A 16,253-nucleotide genomic window follows, 5' to 3' on the forward strand; every position below is an offset into this window, starting at 1 on the left:
TCTACCTGGGAACCCGTGTCTATGGCCCTCTGAGTCTCGTGGACGAATAGCGCGAGCTGGGTTTCACACCATCGTCTTTTCGAAACCCATGCTGATTCCTACAGAGTAGATTTCTAGTCTCCAGAAAAGTCATTATACTCGAACATAATACGTGTTCCAGAATTCTACAACTGATCGACGTTAGAGATATAGGTCTATAGGTCTGCACATCTGTTCGACGTCCCTTCTTGAAGACGGGGATGACCTGTGCCTTTCCAATCCTTTGGAACGCTACGCTCTTCTAGAGACCTACCTAGCGTTTATTCTTTAATTTCTATCTTATATTTAGGTGTTGTGGTTAACACACTAATCAGTATTAATATAGAATGAGATTTTTACTCTGCAGCAGAGTGTGCGCTGATATGAAACTTCCTGGCAAATTAAAACTGTGTGCCCGACCGAGACTCGAACTCGGGACCTTTGCCTTTCGCCGGCAAGTGCTTTACCATCTGAGCTACCGAAGCACGACTCACGGCAGGTACTCACAGCTGTACTTCTGCCAAGTCTGGAAGGTAGGAGACGAGATACTGGCAGAAGTAAAGCGTTGAGTACCGGCCGTGAGTCGTGCTTCGGTAGCTCAGATAGTAGAGCACTTGCCGGCGAGAGGCAAATGTCCCGAGTTCGAGTCTCGGTCGGGCACACAGTTTTAATCTGCCAGGAAGTTTCAGTATTAAAATGGTCTTACACGTGGTTGAAAACAGTCTGACAAATTTCGGATAGTTTTTCAATTTCACGCCTGTGCATAGTAAGTTGGTAGCACTTCGTCGCCTTGCCTGACACGCTGTGTAGCAGACTTTAAAGCTGTGCGAATCAGCATAACGAAAAGACCAGGGGTTTCGCTCGTTTTGTCCACGACTGTACATTTTACCCCCTGCTTCGATACTGCAGCTCTGCTTTGGTATTCGATGAATTTCGGTCGCTTCATTCCCTAATTTGAAGCAGAACTTCATGTTAATGCGTGGCTCCATTTTGTGCTTCTGACCGCGAATGCCTTTGTCGGCTGTGGTGTGCGTATGAGCACGAGCGTATTGACAGCCGTGGCCGGTGCTCGGCTTTTGCAGTACCTGGAGATGCGCTTCGGCGTGGCGGCCCGGCTGTGCGCCAGCATTGCCTTCTCGCTGCAGATGGTGCTCTACATGGGCATAGTGCTGTACGCGCCCGCGCTAGCCATCCGCGCCACCACAGGACTTGTAGTGTTTCCTTTTCCTTCGGGGTTCTGCCGTGAAAATATAAAATAGAAAATCTGATTGGGTTTTGAATTTTGGTGGTTTCAGTTACGGATAAGGCGGACTTCATATTATTGATTGAGATCGTGCTGTAATTTGACCGTGCATGCCAGACCAGGTCGGCAACACTACAAAAAGCGACTGTACGGAAATAGCATCAGAAACTAATTGAAATTTACCTTATAATCTTGTTAAATACGCAGTATTAATTACAATATAGTCTTCATGGCTGTCCTCCTAATTTCTCTTGTAGGACGACCCGTCTTTCACTTTTCTCCGTTTGTTGAAAACTTCTTCAAGTTGTCACTGTCATGATCAATTTACAAATTTGGCGATAACCACCTCGAATCACTATTGAAACAACCTCGCTTTGTAATATAATTTTAATTTCCACCCAAAAGCACATTCAACACATCGCCGAAAAATACACGTCTTTCGTATAAAGACAAGAGAGAGAGTGTCATCAATTAGTTGTTAAAAACAAAAACCTACGCAAAGAGTAAAGAGACGAACAAAATTAGTTATAAAAATCGGTCGCTGGTGCAGCGCTCTTCAGCGTGCGCGATCGTAAATTATATCTTTGTATTGGCGGAGGCGCGGTAGTCAAAGTACCATTACAATGCCTCCTCTACTGACACGCCCCGCAAACGAGCGTGGCAGTATAGAAAATTTACATAGATACATATATATATATGAGAAAATAAGAAATTTACATATTACAAAAAATATTTCTGAGCACAATGCTCTTTGCTTATCAGTCTTTATATACAGTCTTTTCGGTGTGTATCTTCTTTAGGAGTCGTAACATTAATGTCTTTGAATTGCAGCGTATTATCGTTGCTTAGCTCAGCGTTTGAATTCAGTTCACATGATTCGTGTTTGCAATGGATTTAATTCGAGCAATAAATGTTCTGTTATATTGCTCCAATGTCTTTAAACGTAGTATCGGATTCTGAGTGTGTGTGTACTGCCTGGATCTCTTGCGTGTGACTTGAAGAAAATCCAAAGTTTGTGCAATGTGTCAACACGAAATTGTGATCTCCAGCAGTCGAATTTTGGTGGCGTCTACCGGGGTATAAATGGTCAATGAGGGCACAGGAAACACCTCACTGCCTACGACAGGTGATGAGCTTGTCTTTTACACCAATCTGAAGACCTGCCAGCTTCCACTACACCATACACTTCAAGACATATTGGCACTACGTAAATATTTCTTGACCAGTGTTCCATCACGTTAGTTTCTTCTTTGCATTTTCAGTTCCATTTATATGAATCATGTGCTATATGCACAAGTCCTTTGCAGTTCATTAACATCTCCTTAAAATACATTTCTTGATATAGTAAGTACATAAATATAGAAATATTTACAATTAATCATTACATGAGATAGTTACATTGTTGTCATATAGTACATATACAGAATTAAATGATGAATATAGTAAATTTTTAAGTTACATTTAATATCATTGTGCTGACATTGAATTACATTACATTCAGATTGAAGTATACATTTTATTTGTTAGCTCATTCTTTTTTCTTTCATTCCTTCTTTTTCTCCGTTACACTTGCAACATTTGAAAATATTTTGGCAACTCGCTAGAATATTCAATTTAAAATTCATCTTGCCTCCTGGAATAAAATTTACACATATTTCAAGCTTCAAGACAGCCCTCTGTAGGAGGGTAGCTTCATGGGATGGTTGCTAACTACTTCATAAATACTAGTAAAGTCATCTCCTACAGTGGACTACACAAAATAAAATATGATAGATAAAATACATGTTAACTTAATATAATGTAAAAGTTCCTATACCTAATACCGTTTCTAAGTGTGGTATCCCCACTATTACTGTTTCTAAGAGAGGTACCCGTCTATTACCGTTTCTAAGAGCAGTGCCCCTCTAAATATGTTAGGATCCTACAAGTATGTACATCAGTATGGTAAGTGTATATATATAATGTCAAATATTTCATCATCATGTATAAATTTTTCTAAGGGAGGGATGAGAGTATGAGCCACAACAGAGGACTGATGTTTTGTGTACTCCTTTCTATTTAATGGTGCATTAGTTCAGTACAGTAGATGAGCTTTAATTATGTCATTAGATGACTGCTAAATATGTTCTCTTAAATAATTCTTCCAATCTGAAGTGTCAAGCCTACATAACTCCAAAAATTTCATTACAAGTTCCCATTAGTTTAGTGTTAAAGTGTTATAGATTTAAATCTTCTGGTATATTTCCAACAGTGGCTGCTGTAAATAATTCTTTCCACATAAATCTATACTTTCACCTGTAGTTATAAGAATATAGAAGACATCACATATGTTATTATCTCAGGCATACCAATCTTTCAATAAATAATATTCTTTCCACTACTTTCATTCTGTATTCCATGAGTACATGTGATATAGCGTTCAAATCTAGTTTCTCTCCTCTCAACATATTCTCAATTACTCATCCATTATTCATTCTTCACGAAATAACATACTTATTCCTCAGCATGTTTATATATATATATATATATATATATATATATATATATATATATATATATATATATATATATATATATCTAAAAAGAAAGATGATGAGACTTACCAAACAAAAGCGCTGGCAGGTCGATAGACACACAAACAAACACAAACATACACACAAAATTCTAGCTTTCACAACAAACAGTTGCTTCGTCAGGAAAGAGGGAAGGAGAGGGAAAGATGAAAGGAAGTGGGTTTTAAGGGAGAGGGTAAGGGGTCATTCCAATCCCGGGAGCGGAAAGACTTACCTTAGGGGGAAAAAAGGACGGGTATACACTCACACAAACACATATCCATCCGCATATACACAGACACAAGCAGACATTTGTAAAGGCAAAGAGTTTGGGCAGAGATGTCAGTCAAGGCGGAAGTACAGAGGCAAGAGTGATATTGAAAGACAGGTGAGGTATGAGCGGCGGCAAATAGAAATTAGCGGAGATTGAGGCCTGGCGGATAGCGAGAAGAGAGGATATGCTGTAGGGCAAGTTCCCACCTCCGGAGTTCTGACAGGTTGGTGTTAGTGGGAAGTATCCAGATAACCCGGACGGTATAACACTCTGCCAAGATGTGCTAGCCGTGCACCAAGGCATGTTTAGCCACAGGGTGATCCTCATTACCATCAAACACTGTCTACCTGTGTCCATTCATGCGAATGGACAGTTTGTTGCTGGTCATTCCCACATAGAAGGCTTCACAGTGTAGGCAGATCAGTTGGTAAATCACATGGGTACTTTCACACGTGGCTCTGCCTTTGATCGTGTACACCTTCCGGGTTACAGGACTGGAGTAGGTGGTGGTGGGAGGGTACATGGGACAGGTTTTAGACCGGGGGCAGTTACAAGGGTAGGGAAGGTGGTTTGGGGATTTCATAGGGATGAACTAAGAGGTTACGAAGGTTAGGTGGACGGCGGAAAGACACTCTAGGTGGAGTGGGGAGGATTTCATGAAGGATGGATCTCATTTTAGGGCAGGATTTGAGGAAGTCGTATCCCTGCTGGAGAGCCACATTCAGAATCTGATCCAGTCCCGGAAAGTATCCTGTCACAAGTGGGGCACTTTTGGGGTTCTTCTGTGGAAGGTTCCGGGTTTGAGGAGATGAGGAAGTGGCTCTGGTTATTTGCTTCTGTACCAGGTCGGGAGTGTAGTTACGGGATGCGAAAGCTGTTTTCAGGTTGTTGGTGTAATGGTTCAAGGATTCTGGACTGGAGCAGATTCGTTTGCCACGAAGACCTAGGCTGTAGGGAAGGGACCGTTTGATGTGGAATGGGTGGCAGCTGTCATAATGGAGGTACTGTTGCTTGTTGGTGGGTTTGATGTGGACGGGCGTGTGAAGCTGGCCATTGGACAGGTGGAGGTCAACGCCAAGGAAAGTGGCATGGGATTTAGAGTAGGACCAGGTGAATCTGATGGAACCAAAGGAGTTGAGGTTGGAGAGGAAATTCTGGAGTTCTTCTTCACTGTGAGTCCAGATCATGAAAATGTCATCAATAAATCTGTACCAAACTTTGGGTTGGCAGGCCTGGGTAACCAAGAAGGCTTCCTCTAAGCGACCCATGAATAGGTTGGCGTACGAGGGGGCCATCCTGGTACCCATGGCTGTTCCCTTTAATTGTTGGTATGTCTGGCCTTCAAAAGTGAAGAAGTTGTGGGTCAGGATGAAGCTTGCTAAGGTAGTGAGGAAAGAGGTTTTAGGTAGGGTGGCAGGTGATCGGCATGAAAGGAAGTGCTCCATTGCAGCGAGGCCCTGGACATGCGGAATATTTGTGTATAAGGAAGTGGCATCAATGGTTACAAGGATGGTTTCCGGGGGTAACAGACTGGGTAGGTATTCCAGGCGTTCAAGAAAGTGGTTGGTGTCTTTGATGAAGGATGGGAGACTGCATGTGATGGGTTGAAGGTGTTGATCTACGTAGGCAGAGATGCGTTCTGTGGGGGCTTGGTAACCAGCTACAATGGGACGGCCGGGATGATTGGGTTTGTGAATTTTAGTAAGAAGGTAGAAGGTAGGGGTGCGGGGTGTTGGTGGGGTCAGGAGCTTGATGGAGTCAGGTGAAAGGTTTTGTAGGGGGCCTAAGGTTCTGAGGATTCCTTGAAGCTCCGCCTGGACATCAGGAATAAGATTACCTTGGCAAACTTTGTAAGTAGTGTTGTCTGAAAGCTGACGCAGTCCCTCAGCCACATACTCCCGACGATCAAGTACCACAGTCGTGGAACCCTTGTCAGCCGGAAGAATGACGATGGATTGGTCAGCCTTCAGATCACGGATAGCCTGGGCTTCAGCAGTGGTGATGTTGGGAGTAGGATTAAGGTTTTTTAAGAAGGATTGAGAGGCAAGGCTGGAAGTCAGAAATTCCTGGAAGGTTTGGAGAGGGTGATTTTGAGGAAGAGGAGGTGGGTCCCACTGTGACGGAGGACGGAACTTACTATCTATCCGAACGCCTAGGAATTTGAACTGTTCCGTCTCGCTTATAATATGCCCAGTCTGTCTGATCAAAATATCGGTTCTTGTTGAATTGTGAGTTAGAAACTGTAAAAACTGAGTCTTACTGTGATTTAGCATCAAATTATTTTCCACAAGCCACGAACTTATTTCATGAACTACATTATTTGTTACTGTTTCAATATTACACACAAGATCCTTCACTATCAAGCTGGTGTCATCAGCAAACAGAAATATTTTTGAATCACCTGTAATACTAGAAGGCATATCATTTATATAAATAAGAAACAGCAGCGGCCCCAGCACCGACCCTTGGGGAACGCCCCACTTCACAGTGCCCCATTGGGACTGAACATCACTACCACTCTCAATATTGCGGAGAATTACCCTCTGCTTTCTGTTCTTAAAGTAAGAGGCGAACCAATTGTAAGCTGCTCCCCTTACTACGTAATGGTCCAACTTCTGCAGTAATATTTTGTGGTCAACACAGTCAAAAGCCTTCGTTAAATCAAAGAAAACACCTAGCGTTTGCAACCTTTTATTTAATCCATCAAAAACCTCACAGAGAAAAGAGAATACAGCATTTTCAGTTGTTAAACCATTTCTAAAACCAAACTGAACATTTGACAGCAAATTATGTGAATTTAAATTCTCCAGTAACCTTGTATATACAACCTTCTCGATAACTTTAGCAAACACCGATGGCATAGAAATAGGTCTAAAATTGTCAACATTATCAATGTCTCCCTTTTTATAAAGTGGCTTCAATACAGAGTACTTTAATCGGTCAGGAAACCGACCACTCCTAAAGGAAAAGTTACAGATATGGCTAAGTACTGGGCTAACATACATGGAACAATATTTCAGTATTCTGCTAGATACCCCGTCATATCCATGAGAGTTCTTGGTCTTTAGTGATTTAATTATTAACTCAATCTCCCTCTTGTCAGTATCATGGAGGAGCATTTCAGGTAACAGTCTCGGAACACTTTTTTCTAGGAGCGCTATATGATTCCCTGTTGGGACTAGGTTTCTATTTAGTTCACCTGCTATATTCAGAAAGTGATTATTAAATACTGTACATATACGCGACTTATCAGTAACACGGACATTCCCACTACGCACTGATTCTACATCCTCGACCTGTCTCTGCAGACCAGCAACTTCCTTTACGACTGACCATATGGTTTTAATTTTATCCTGAGACTTAGCTATTCTATCTGCATACCACATACTTTTTGCCTTCCTAATAACATTTTTAAGCATCTTACAATACTGTTTGTAATGGGCTGCTGCATTTAGATTTTGACTGTTTCTAACGTTTTGATATAATTGCCATTTTGTTCTACAAGATATTCTTATCCCTCTAGTCAGCCACCCAGGCTGCCTGTTTGTGCTAGTACCCTGTTTTAAACGTTGTAACTGAAAGCAACTTTCAAAGAGCATGAGGAAAGTCTTGAGAAAAGCATTATATTTATACTCTACTGTATCGGCGCTATAAACATCTTGCCACTCTTGTTCCTTTATAAGGTTTACAAAGGTCTCTACAGCAACCGGATCAGCTTTCCTGAACAGCTGATGACTATATTTAACACGTGTTGCAGCATAAAAATCTTTTAAAGTTAAAATTTGCGCATCATGATCTGAAAGGCCATTCACCTTTTGCTAACAGAATGCCCTTCTAGTAATGAGGAATGAACAAAAAAAAATGTTGTCTGTGGTTGTTCTACTGTTCCCTTGCACTCTCGTTGGAAAGAATACGGTTTGCATAAGATTATATGAATTAAAGATGTCTACCAGCATCCTCTTCCTTGCACAATCACTTATACAATTAATATTGAAGTCACCACATATAACTAACTTTTTGTATTTCCTATAAAGTGAACCAAGAACCTCCTGTAGCTTTAGCAAAAAATGCTGTGAAATCGGAGTCTGGGGATCTATAAATAACAACAGTTACAAGTTTAGCTCCGTTAAATTTAACCACACATGCACAACATTCAAACACCTTTTCAGTGCAGTACTTTGAAACATCAATTGACTCAAATGCGATGCCGTTTTTCACATACATGGCTCCTCCCCCACACCGCAAAGAGCTCCTCAAAAAGCAACCAGCCAACCTGTATCCTGGTAAAGGAAGCCTCTGAATTATCTCCTTATTTAAGAAGTGTTCAGATATACCAATAATTTCAGAGTCAACATCTGTAAGCAGTTCACTAACTTTATCTCTAATACCTTGTATATTTTGATGAAATATACTAATTCCCTCATTACTCGGATACCTAAGCTTTGTCAAAAGTGATTCCCTTGTTAGACAGACTTCCCTTAAGCAGTCTAAAAAAGGTGCAGCTCTAACACCCACTACTGCAGGAATTTTCCCATGAGTGATCCCACCACCCCCACCTATGCTGTCACCTATAAGCTTTGCCAACCTCCCCTTCCCATACCTGTTGAGGTGCAGGCCGTGCCTAGTGAAACCCGTCCTGCTGATAGACTCCACCGACACCACTGAAATGTGACCCATGCTTTCTGTCATCAGCGCACCCCCAAGTCTCATGTTATTACGCCTGACGGCTGTATTAAGATAAGGCCGATCGTGACGCTGAAACAGTTCCACGAAATGCACATTCGTGTTGCCAGTCTGAGTGGCTATCTTTTCCAGGTCACCATCTATGTCATACTCCCTATCCCTATCAATACTATTACCAGCCCCACCCACAATCACTACCTGATCCTCTTTAGTAAAATCCCTACATAACCCCCCTATGTTAACAGTCACCTGAGCCAACCCTGCATTAGGCTTCACAATGCTGGTGACCTGGTACTCACCCCCCAGCACTTCCTGCAACTGCTGGCCTACACCTCTGCCATGAGAACTACCTAACAGCAGAACCTTCTTCTTCCTCTTCGACTTTGGAACTGTTCTAGGCACAGTAACTACTGAGGTCTGCTGCATGCTTCCTACATCTACAGCTACTAGAGATTCCTCTCCACTAGACTCTGACAGTTGGTCATATCTATTGTAAACACCAATAGTAAAACTATCTGAAAATCTTCTTCTCCTAGCAGATCTCTTGCCAACAGCCAGCTCCCATTCCCCAAACCCCTTCTCCCTCCTCATCCTATCTAGCTGCTCCTGTGCATTTTTCAACTGCGCCTGAAGGGCACAGATCTTACGCTCCTGTTCCTCTATCAATTTACTCTTACTACATAACCTGCAGTTCCAGGAGAGAATCTCGCCAGAATGCCCACTGGCTTCCCCACTGCATTCCCTCCAGTGAAAATAATTCGAACAAGTCTCACACCGCAATCCACTACTTACGAACCTATGGCAAAGCCCACACTTCTCACTCATGGTAAAATTTTACTTTTTCTAAGTTCCGCTACTACAATAAGAAGATGCTAAAAACCTGACTACAATAATCACAAACTTACTCTACAAGGGAAGTAACTACTATTATTAACAGTATTAATAAACAACAAATGTGAATATAACAAAAGACTAATACAGAAAGAGAATCAAACGTCTAATGACACAGTAACAAAGCTGTAAACAGTTCCCAAAAGGTTCTTCTGAACTCTGCCCATTTCCAAATATTATTTCTTTTGAGTAAAGATAGAAGATGTGGACTGTTAAGAAGGTGGTAGGGTACAAATTTCCTAAAGAATGAAGATAGACCAAGAAAGGCTTTTGAGTTGTTTACGATTCTGTGGGGATGGAAAATTCTTTATTGCATCAATTTTTCTTGAGTCTGGATAAATGCCTTCAGTTGATATGATGTGACCAAGGAATTTGATTTCTCTCCTCCCTAATTTCGTCTTTGATATATTGATAGTGACAACTGCGTCAGAAAATTTAGTCAGAAGTTGCTTCAAAAGATAAACATGTTCTTCCCAAGTAGTGGTGGCAATGACAATGTCGTCAACATAAACTGTGATTTGCGATAACAATTGTGGTCCAAGAACAGCATCTAAGGCTTCAATAAATACTCCAGCACTCACTCGTAGACCAAAGGGTAGAAAACAAAATTGATAACTACGTCCCTCACATAGAAATGCAGTGTATTTACGACTGTTTTTATGGAGGTTCACCTGCCAAAACGATGAGCGGAGGTCGATATTGGTTAAATACTGTACATTATGAAATTTTAAAAGTTGTTCTTCCAAATTTGTCGGTTGTGTGTTGATTGGGATTATAACTTTGTTAATGAACCATGGACCTTGCCGTTGGTGGGGAGGCTTGCGTGCCTCAGCGATACAGATAGCCGTACCGTAGGTGCAACCACAACGGAGGGGTATCTGTTGAGAGGCCAGACAAACGTGTGGTTCCTGAAGAGGGGCAGCAGCCTTTTCAGTAGTTGCAAGGGCAACAGTCTGGATGATTGACTGATCTGGCCTTGTAACAATAACCAAAACGGCCTTGCTGTGCTGGTACTGCGAACGGCTGAAAGCAAGGGGAAACTACAGCCGTAATTTTTCCCGAGGGCATGCAGCTTTACTGTATGATTACATGATGATGGCGTCCTCTTGGGTAAAATATTCCGGAGGTAAAATAGTCCCCCATTCGGATCTCTGGGCGGGGACTACTCAAGAGGATGTCGTTATCAGGAGAAAGAAAACTGGCGTTCTACGGATCGGAGCGTGGAATGTCAGATCCCTTAATCGGGCAGGTAGGTTAGAAAATTTAAAAAGGGAAATGGATAGGTTGAAGTTAGATATAGTGGGAATTAGTGAAGTTCGGTGGCAGGAGGAACAAGACTTCTGGTCAGGTGACTACAGGGCTATAAACACAAAATCAAATAGGGGTAATGCAGGAGTAGGTTTAATAATGAATCGGAAAATAGGAATGCGGGTAAGCTACTACAAACAGCATAGTGAACGCATTATTGTGGCCAAGATAGATACGAAGCCCACGCCTACTACAGTAGTACAAGTTTATATGCCAACTAGCTCTGCAGATGACGAAGAAATTGAATAAATGTATGATGAAATAAAAGAAATTATTAAGATTGTGAAGGGAGACGAAAATTTAATAGTCATGGGTGACTGGAATTCGAGTGTATGAAAAGGGAGAGAAGGAAACATAGTAGGTGAATATGGATTGGGGGACAGAAATGAAAGAGGAAGCCGCCTGGTCAAATTTTGCATAGAGCACAACATAATCATAACTAACACTTGGTTTAAGAATCATGAAAGAAGGTTGTATACATGGAAGAACCCTGGAGATACTAAAAGGTTTCAGATAGATTATATAATGGTAAGACAGAGATTTAGGAACCAGGTTTTAAATTGTAAGACATTTCCAGGGGCAGATGTGGACTCTGACCACAATCTATTGGTTATGACCTGTAGATTAAAACTGAAGAAACTGCAAAAAGGTGGGAATTTAAGGAGATGGGACCTGGATAAACTAAAAGAACCAGAGGTTGTACAGAGATTCAGGGAGAGCATAAGGGAGCAATTGACAGGAATGGGGGAAATAAATACAGTAGAAGAAGAATGGGTAGCTCTGAGGGATGAAGTAGTGAAGGCAGCAGAGGATCAAGTAGGTAAAAAGACGAGGGCTAGTAGAAATCCTTGGGTAACAGAAGAAATATTGAATTTAATTGATGAAAGGAGAAAATATAAAAATGCAGTAAGTGAAACAGGCAAAAAGGAATACAAACGTCTCAAAAATGAGATCGACAGGAAGTGCAAAATGGCTAAGCAGGGATGGCTAGAGGACAAATGTAAGGATGCAGAGGCCTATCTCACTAGGGGTAAGATAGATACCGCCTACAGGAAAATTAAAGAGACCTTTGGAGATAAGAGAACGACTTGTATGAATATCAAGAGCTCAGATGGAAACCCAGTTCTAAGCAAAGAAGGGAAAGCAGAAAGGTGGAAGGAGTATATAGAGGGTCTATACAAGGGCGATGTACTTGAGGACAATATTATGGAAATGGAAGAGGATGTAGATGAAGATGAAATGGGAGATACGATACTGCGTGAAGAGTTTGACAGAGCACTGAAAGACCTGAGTCGAAACAAGGCCCCGGGAGTAGACAACATTCCATTGGAACTACTGACGGCCGTGCGAGAGCCAGTCCTGACAAAACTTTACCATCTGGTGAGCAAGATGTATGAAACAGGCGAAATACCCTCAGACTTCAAGAAGAATATAATAATTCCAATCCCAAAGAAAACAGGTGTTGACAGATGTGAAAATTACCGAACTATCAGCTTAATAAGTCACAGCTGCAAAATACTAACACGAATTCTTTACAGACGAATGGAAAACCTAGTAGAAGCGAACCTCGGGGAAGATCAGTTTGGATTCCGTAGAAACACTGGAACACGTGAGGCAATACTGACCTTACGACTTATCTTAGAAGAAAGATTAAGGAAAGGCAAACCTACGTTTCTAGCATTTGTAGACTTAGAGAAAGCTTTTGACAATGTTGACTGGAATACTCTCTTTCAAATTCTAAAGGTGGCAGGGGTAAAATACAGGGAGCGAAAGGCTATTTACAATTTGTACAGAAACCAGATGGCAGTTATAAGAGTCGAGGGACATGAAAGGGAAGCAGTGGTTGGGAAGGGAGTAAGACAGGGTTGTAGCCTCTCCCCGATGTTGTTCAATCTGTATATTGAGCAAGCAGTAAAGGAAACAAAAGAAAAATTCGGAGTAGGTATTAAAATTCATGGAGAAGAAATAAAAACTTTGAGTTTCGCCGATGACATTGTAATTCTGTCAGAGACAGCAAAGGACTTGGAAGAGCAGTTGAATGGAATGGACAGTGTCTTGAAAGGAGGATATAAGATGAACATCAACAAAAGCAAAACAAGGATAATGGAATGTAGTCTAATTAAGTCGGGTGATGCGGAGGGAATTAGATTAGGAAATGAGGCACTTAAAGTAGTAAAGGAGTTTTGCTATTTGGGGAGCAAAATAACTGATGATGGTCGAAGTAGAGAGGATAAAAAAAGTAGGCTGGCAATGGCAAGGAAAGCGTTTCTGAAGAAGAGAAATTTGTTAACATCCAGTATTGATTTAAGTGTCAGGAAGTCATTTCTGAAAGTATTCGTATGGAGTGTAGCCATGTATGGAAGTGAAACATGGACGATAAATAGTTTGGACAAGAAGAGAATAGAAGCTTTCGAAATGTGGTGCTACAGAAGAATGCTGAAGATTAGATGGGTAGATCACATAACTAATGAGGAAGTATTGAATAGGATTGGGGAGAAGAGAAGTTTGTGGCACAACTTGACCAGAAGAAGGGATCGGTTGGTAGGACATGTTCTGAGGCATCAAGGGATCACCAATTTAGTATTGGAGGGCAGCGTGGAGGGTAAAAATCGTAGAGGGAGACCAAGAGACGAATACACTAAGCAGATTCAGAAGGATGTAGGTTGCAGTAGGTACTGGGAGATGAAAAAGCTTGCACAGGATAGAGTAGCATGGAGAGCTGCATCAAACCAGTCTCAGGACTGAAGACCACAACAACAACAACATAATTTCTCGTGCATCCAGCACTAACCTTACACTACCATCCTCTTTATTAACTGCGAGGATCGGACTGCAATATGGTGAATGTGACCTTTCAATGATACCCCAAGCTTGCATTTTTTCAATCTCTTTCAAAACTGTGGGTTTCTTTGACCAAGGAATATTACAATATGTTCTACAGTATGTTTTGTGTGGTTTAACATCCATCTCATAAGTATAGCCTCTAATAATTCCAGGTTTCTCCACAAATACCTCAGCAAATTGCTGCAAAACTTCTAGTAATTCAAGTTGTTGTTCCTTTGTCAGATATTCAGATTCTGTGCATTTTTCATATAAATCATTAGGTATAATTCCTGAGCTACAGCTTCATTAAAAGTTCAATCACATATGTTTGTTGCTGGTGGATTCACAAAATGTAACTGTTCAAACTTCCCTTGTTTACTTTTTAAGTTTGTACCCTGTGTTAACTCTATTGTCAGTTGTTGTTGGTTTACGGTTAAATGACATTTCCCTTTTCCTAAATCTATGATTGCTTGATATTCATTCAAAAAGTCAATTCCTAATATGCAATGCATAACTAATTTGTCTACTACCAGAAAATTGTAATTGAGTGGTATATTTGAAAATGTGAAATTAATTAGCGCTTGAAATTTCACATTCTTCGATTTGTTACCGGTGGCACTTATGATGTGTCAATTCTGTACTGGCAATGTTTGTATGTTCATTATTTGTTTTAGTTCATTACATAAGGACATTGAAATGACACTTGCTGCTGCTCCTGTATCTAACATTACTTCCACTTCATAACTACCAATCGTAACTCGTGTTATAGCCTGTATAATCTTCTTTGCTTTACTGGTACTATTAAAATCTACATCCTGATATAATTCTTTTTCTATTTTCTTACTGTCATCATATCGGAGAAAACAAATCGTCGGTTCCGTTGCACTCTGCTCCCTATCAACCGTAACTCGAGCGCTTAGCTCGGTCGTCGTTCGTTTTCTGGTAAATTCGGTTGTTGCTGCGGGTTGGGTTCATTGCCCAACTCAATAATATTTACATTTCTGTCGCGCGTCACCCAAGTATCAGCTGTTTGGTTGTTGACATTAACTCGCGTCGCATTGGGAGTTCCGTTAGGTAGGAATTGAGGGTTGCATGTGTCGTGGCGGTGGTCCATTGTGATTTCCCCATACATTATTTCGTCCATGACTGTAACTGGTATTGTCATTACTGTTATTCCTGCAATACATGTTTGGATGTTGTTGTACGTTGTTTCTCTGAAAATATCCTGGATGGTACCTGTTATCCTCTCTTCTTTGATCTCTATGATTTCGGTTCCTTCTTCTGTTGTTGTTATTTTGAATGTAACTGTTATTGTTCTGATTGTAATTACTGTTAGGATAACCATTATAGTAATAATTACTGTTTCCTTGCCAATGCTGCGAGTTGTTTCTCCTAATATTGAATGGATTTGCCCCAGTGTAGTGTGAATTGTTTCTTTGAGTGTTTTGTTGTGGTGTCGGAGGCGGATTCCAATAGCCTCTGTCATTTCTGTTGTGCGTACGCGAATTGCTTGGATGGATCGGATACAATTGATTGAAATTCCTGATCTCATCTCTGTAAACAACATCTATCTCATCAACATAACTGAAAAAATTCTTTATGTTGTCCTCGGACACTCCTATTAATTTATCACGATAAGGAAATGGTAAGTGCCTTTTAAGTGTTCTAATTACGTCTGGTAAATCTGCTGGTTTTGTCCAATATAATGTTTTGTTTAGGTAGCGTTCAGAGTATTGACGTAAAGTCTCTTCCTTCGGGTTGTAAATTTCTGGATTGTACACTTCTCGTTTTAAACTTTGCTGTTCTGTGATCGACCAGAATTCCTCAAGAAATGCTTGTTCAAACTGTTCAAATGTTGAACATCGTCTTTTCATTGCTGCTCCCCACTTAGCTGCTCTTCCACATAACAAATTTGTAACATATCGAATTTTATCGGCTTCTAACCAATGTCTCGGGAAAATACCATCAAAAGAGTGGATGAAAACAATCGGATGCACTTTGTCTTTCTCATCACATGAAAATGTCTGAAAGTATCCATGTCGTACTAATGTTTCATCAGCTACTCCCGATGGTATTATGGGTCCTGCATTTTGTGTCAAACTGTGCATAGTATGTGGTGATGTCTGATAGCAATTTTGATCTTGTGGTAGCATTGAAAATGGTTCATTGGGATTTGTATCACTCATTGGTAATTCTATTTTTGGCTGTGTGCTGGGTCTAGCATTATTCGGATTCTCATTTGTGTTTTGGTTGCCTGTTATGGGTTTTGGTATCACTGACAAACTTGGTATTACATTTTCTTTAAGTTTACGTACCTCTTTCTGAATATTATCTGTTTCTCCCTTTACTTGTTCCTTTGCCTTATCTAAAATGATGTGTGTCATTGTCTCAAACTTCTCATCTAAATAATCATCACATACTTTGCATTCATGTACAAGTTTCTCTGCTAGAGTTCTGTCAT

The 16,253-nt window shown here is 40.8% G+C and overlaps 1 protein-coding gene across 3 annotated transcripts in view; it reads left to right on the plus strand.

The window, feature by feature from the left end:
* The first annotated feature begins 2,133 nt into the window (after nucleotides 1-2,133).
* LOC124720244 (putative sodium-dependent multivitamin transporter) overlaps nucleotides 2,134-16,253 on the plus strand; it is a 51,974-nt gene continuing 37,854 nt past the window's right edge. Inside the window, exon 1 of one of the 3 annotated variants that reach the window (XM_047245562.1) lies at nucleotides 2,134-2,498. Coding sequence is in view for 1 of the 3 variants with exons in the window: in XM_047245560.1 (XP_047101516.1) it covers nucleotides 2,352-2,387 (36 nt within the window). In the remaining 2 variants the exon portion in view is untranslated. The remainder of the gene's footprint in view (nucleotides 2,499-16,253) is intronic. The other 2 variants (XM_047245561.1, XM_047245560.1) reach the window with 2 other exon arrangements.

Source organism: Schistocerca piceifrons, chromosome 11 (assembly GCF_021461385.2).
Source record: "Schistocerca piceifrons isolate TAMUIC-IGC-003096 chromosome 11, iqSchPice1.1, whole genome shotgun sequence".
Taxonomy (NCBI): Eukaryota; Metazoa; Arthropoda; class Insecta; order Orthoptera; family Acrididae; genus Schistocerca; species Schistocerca piceifrons.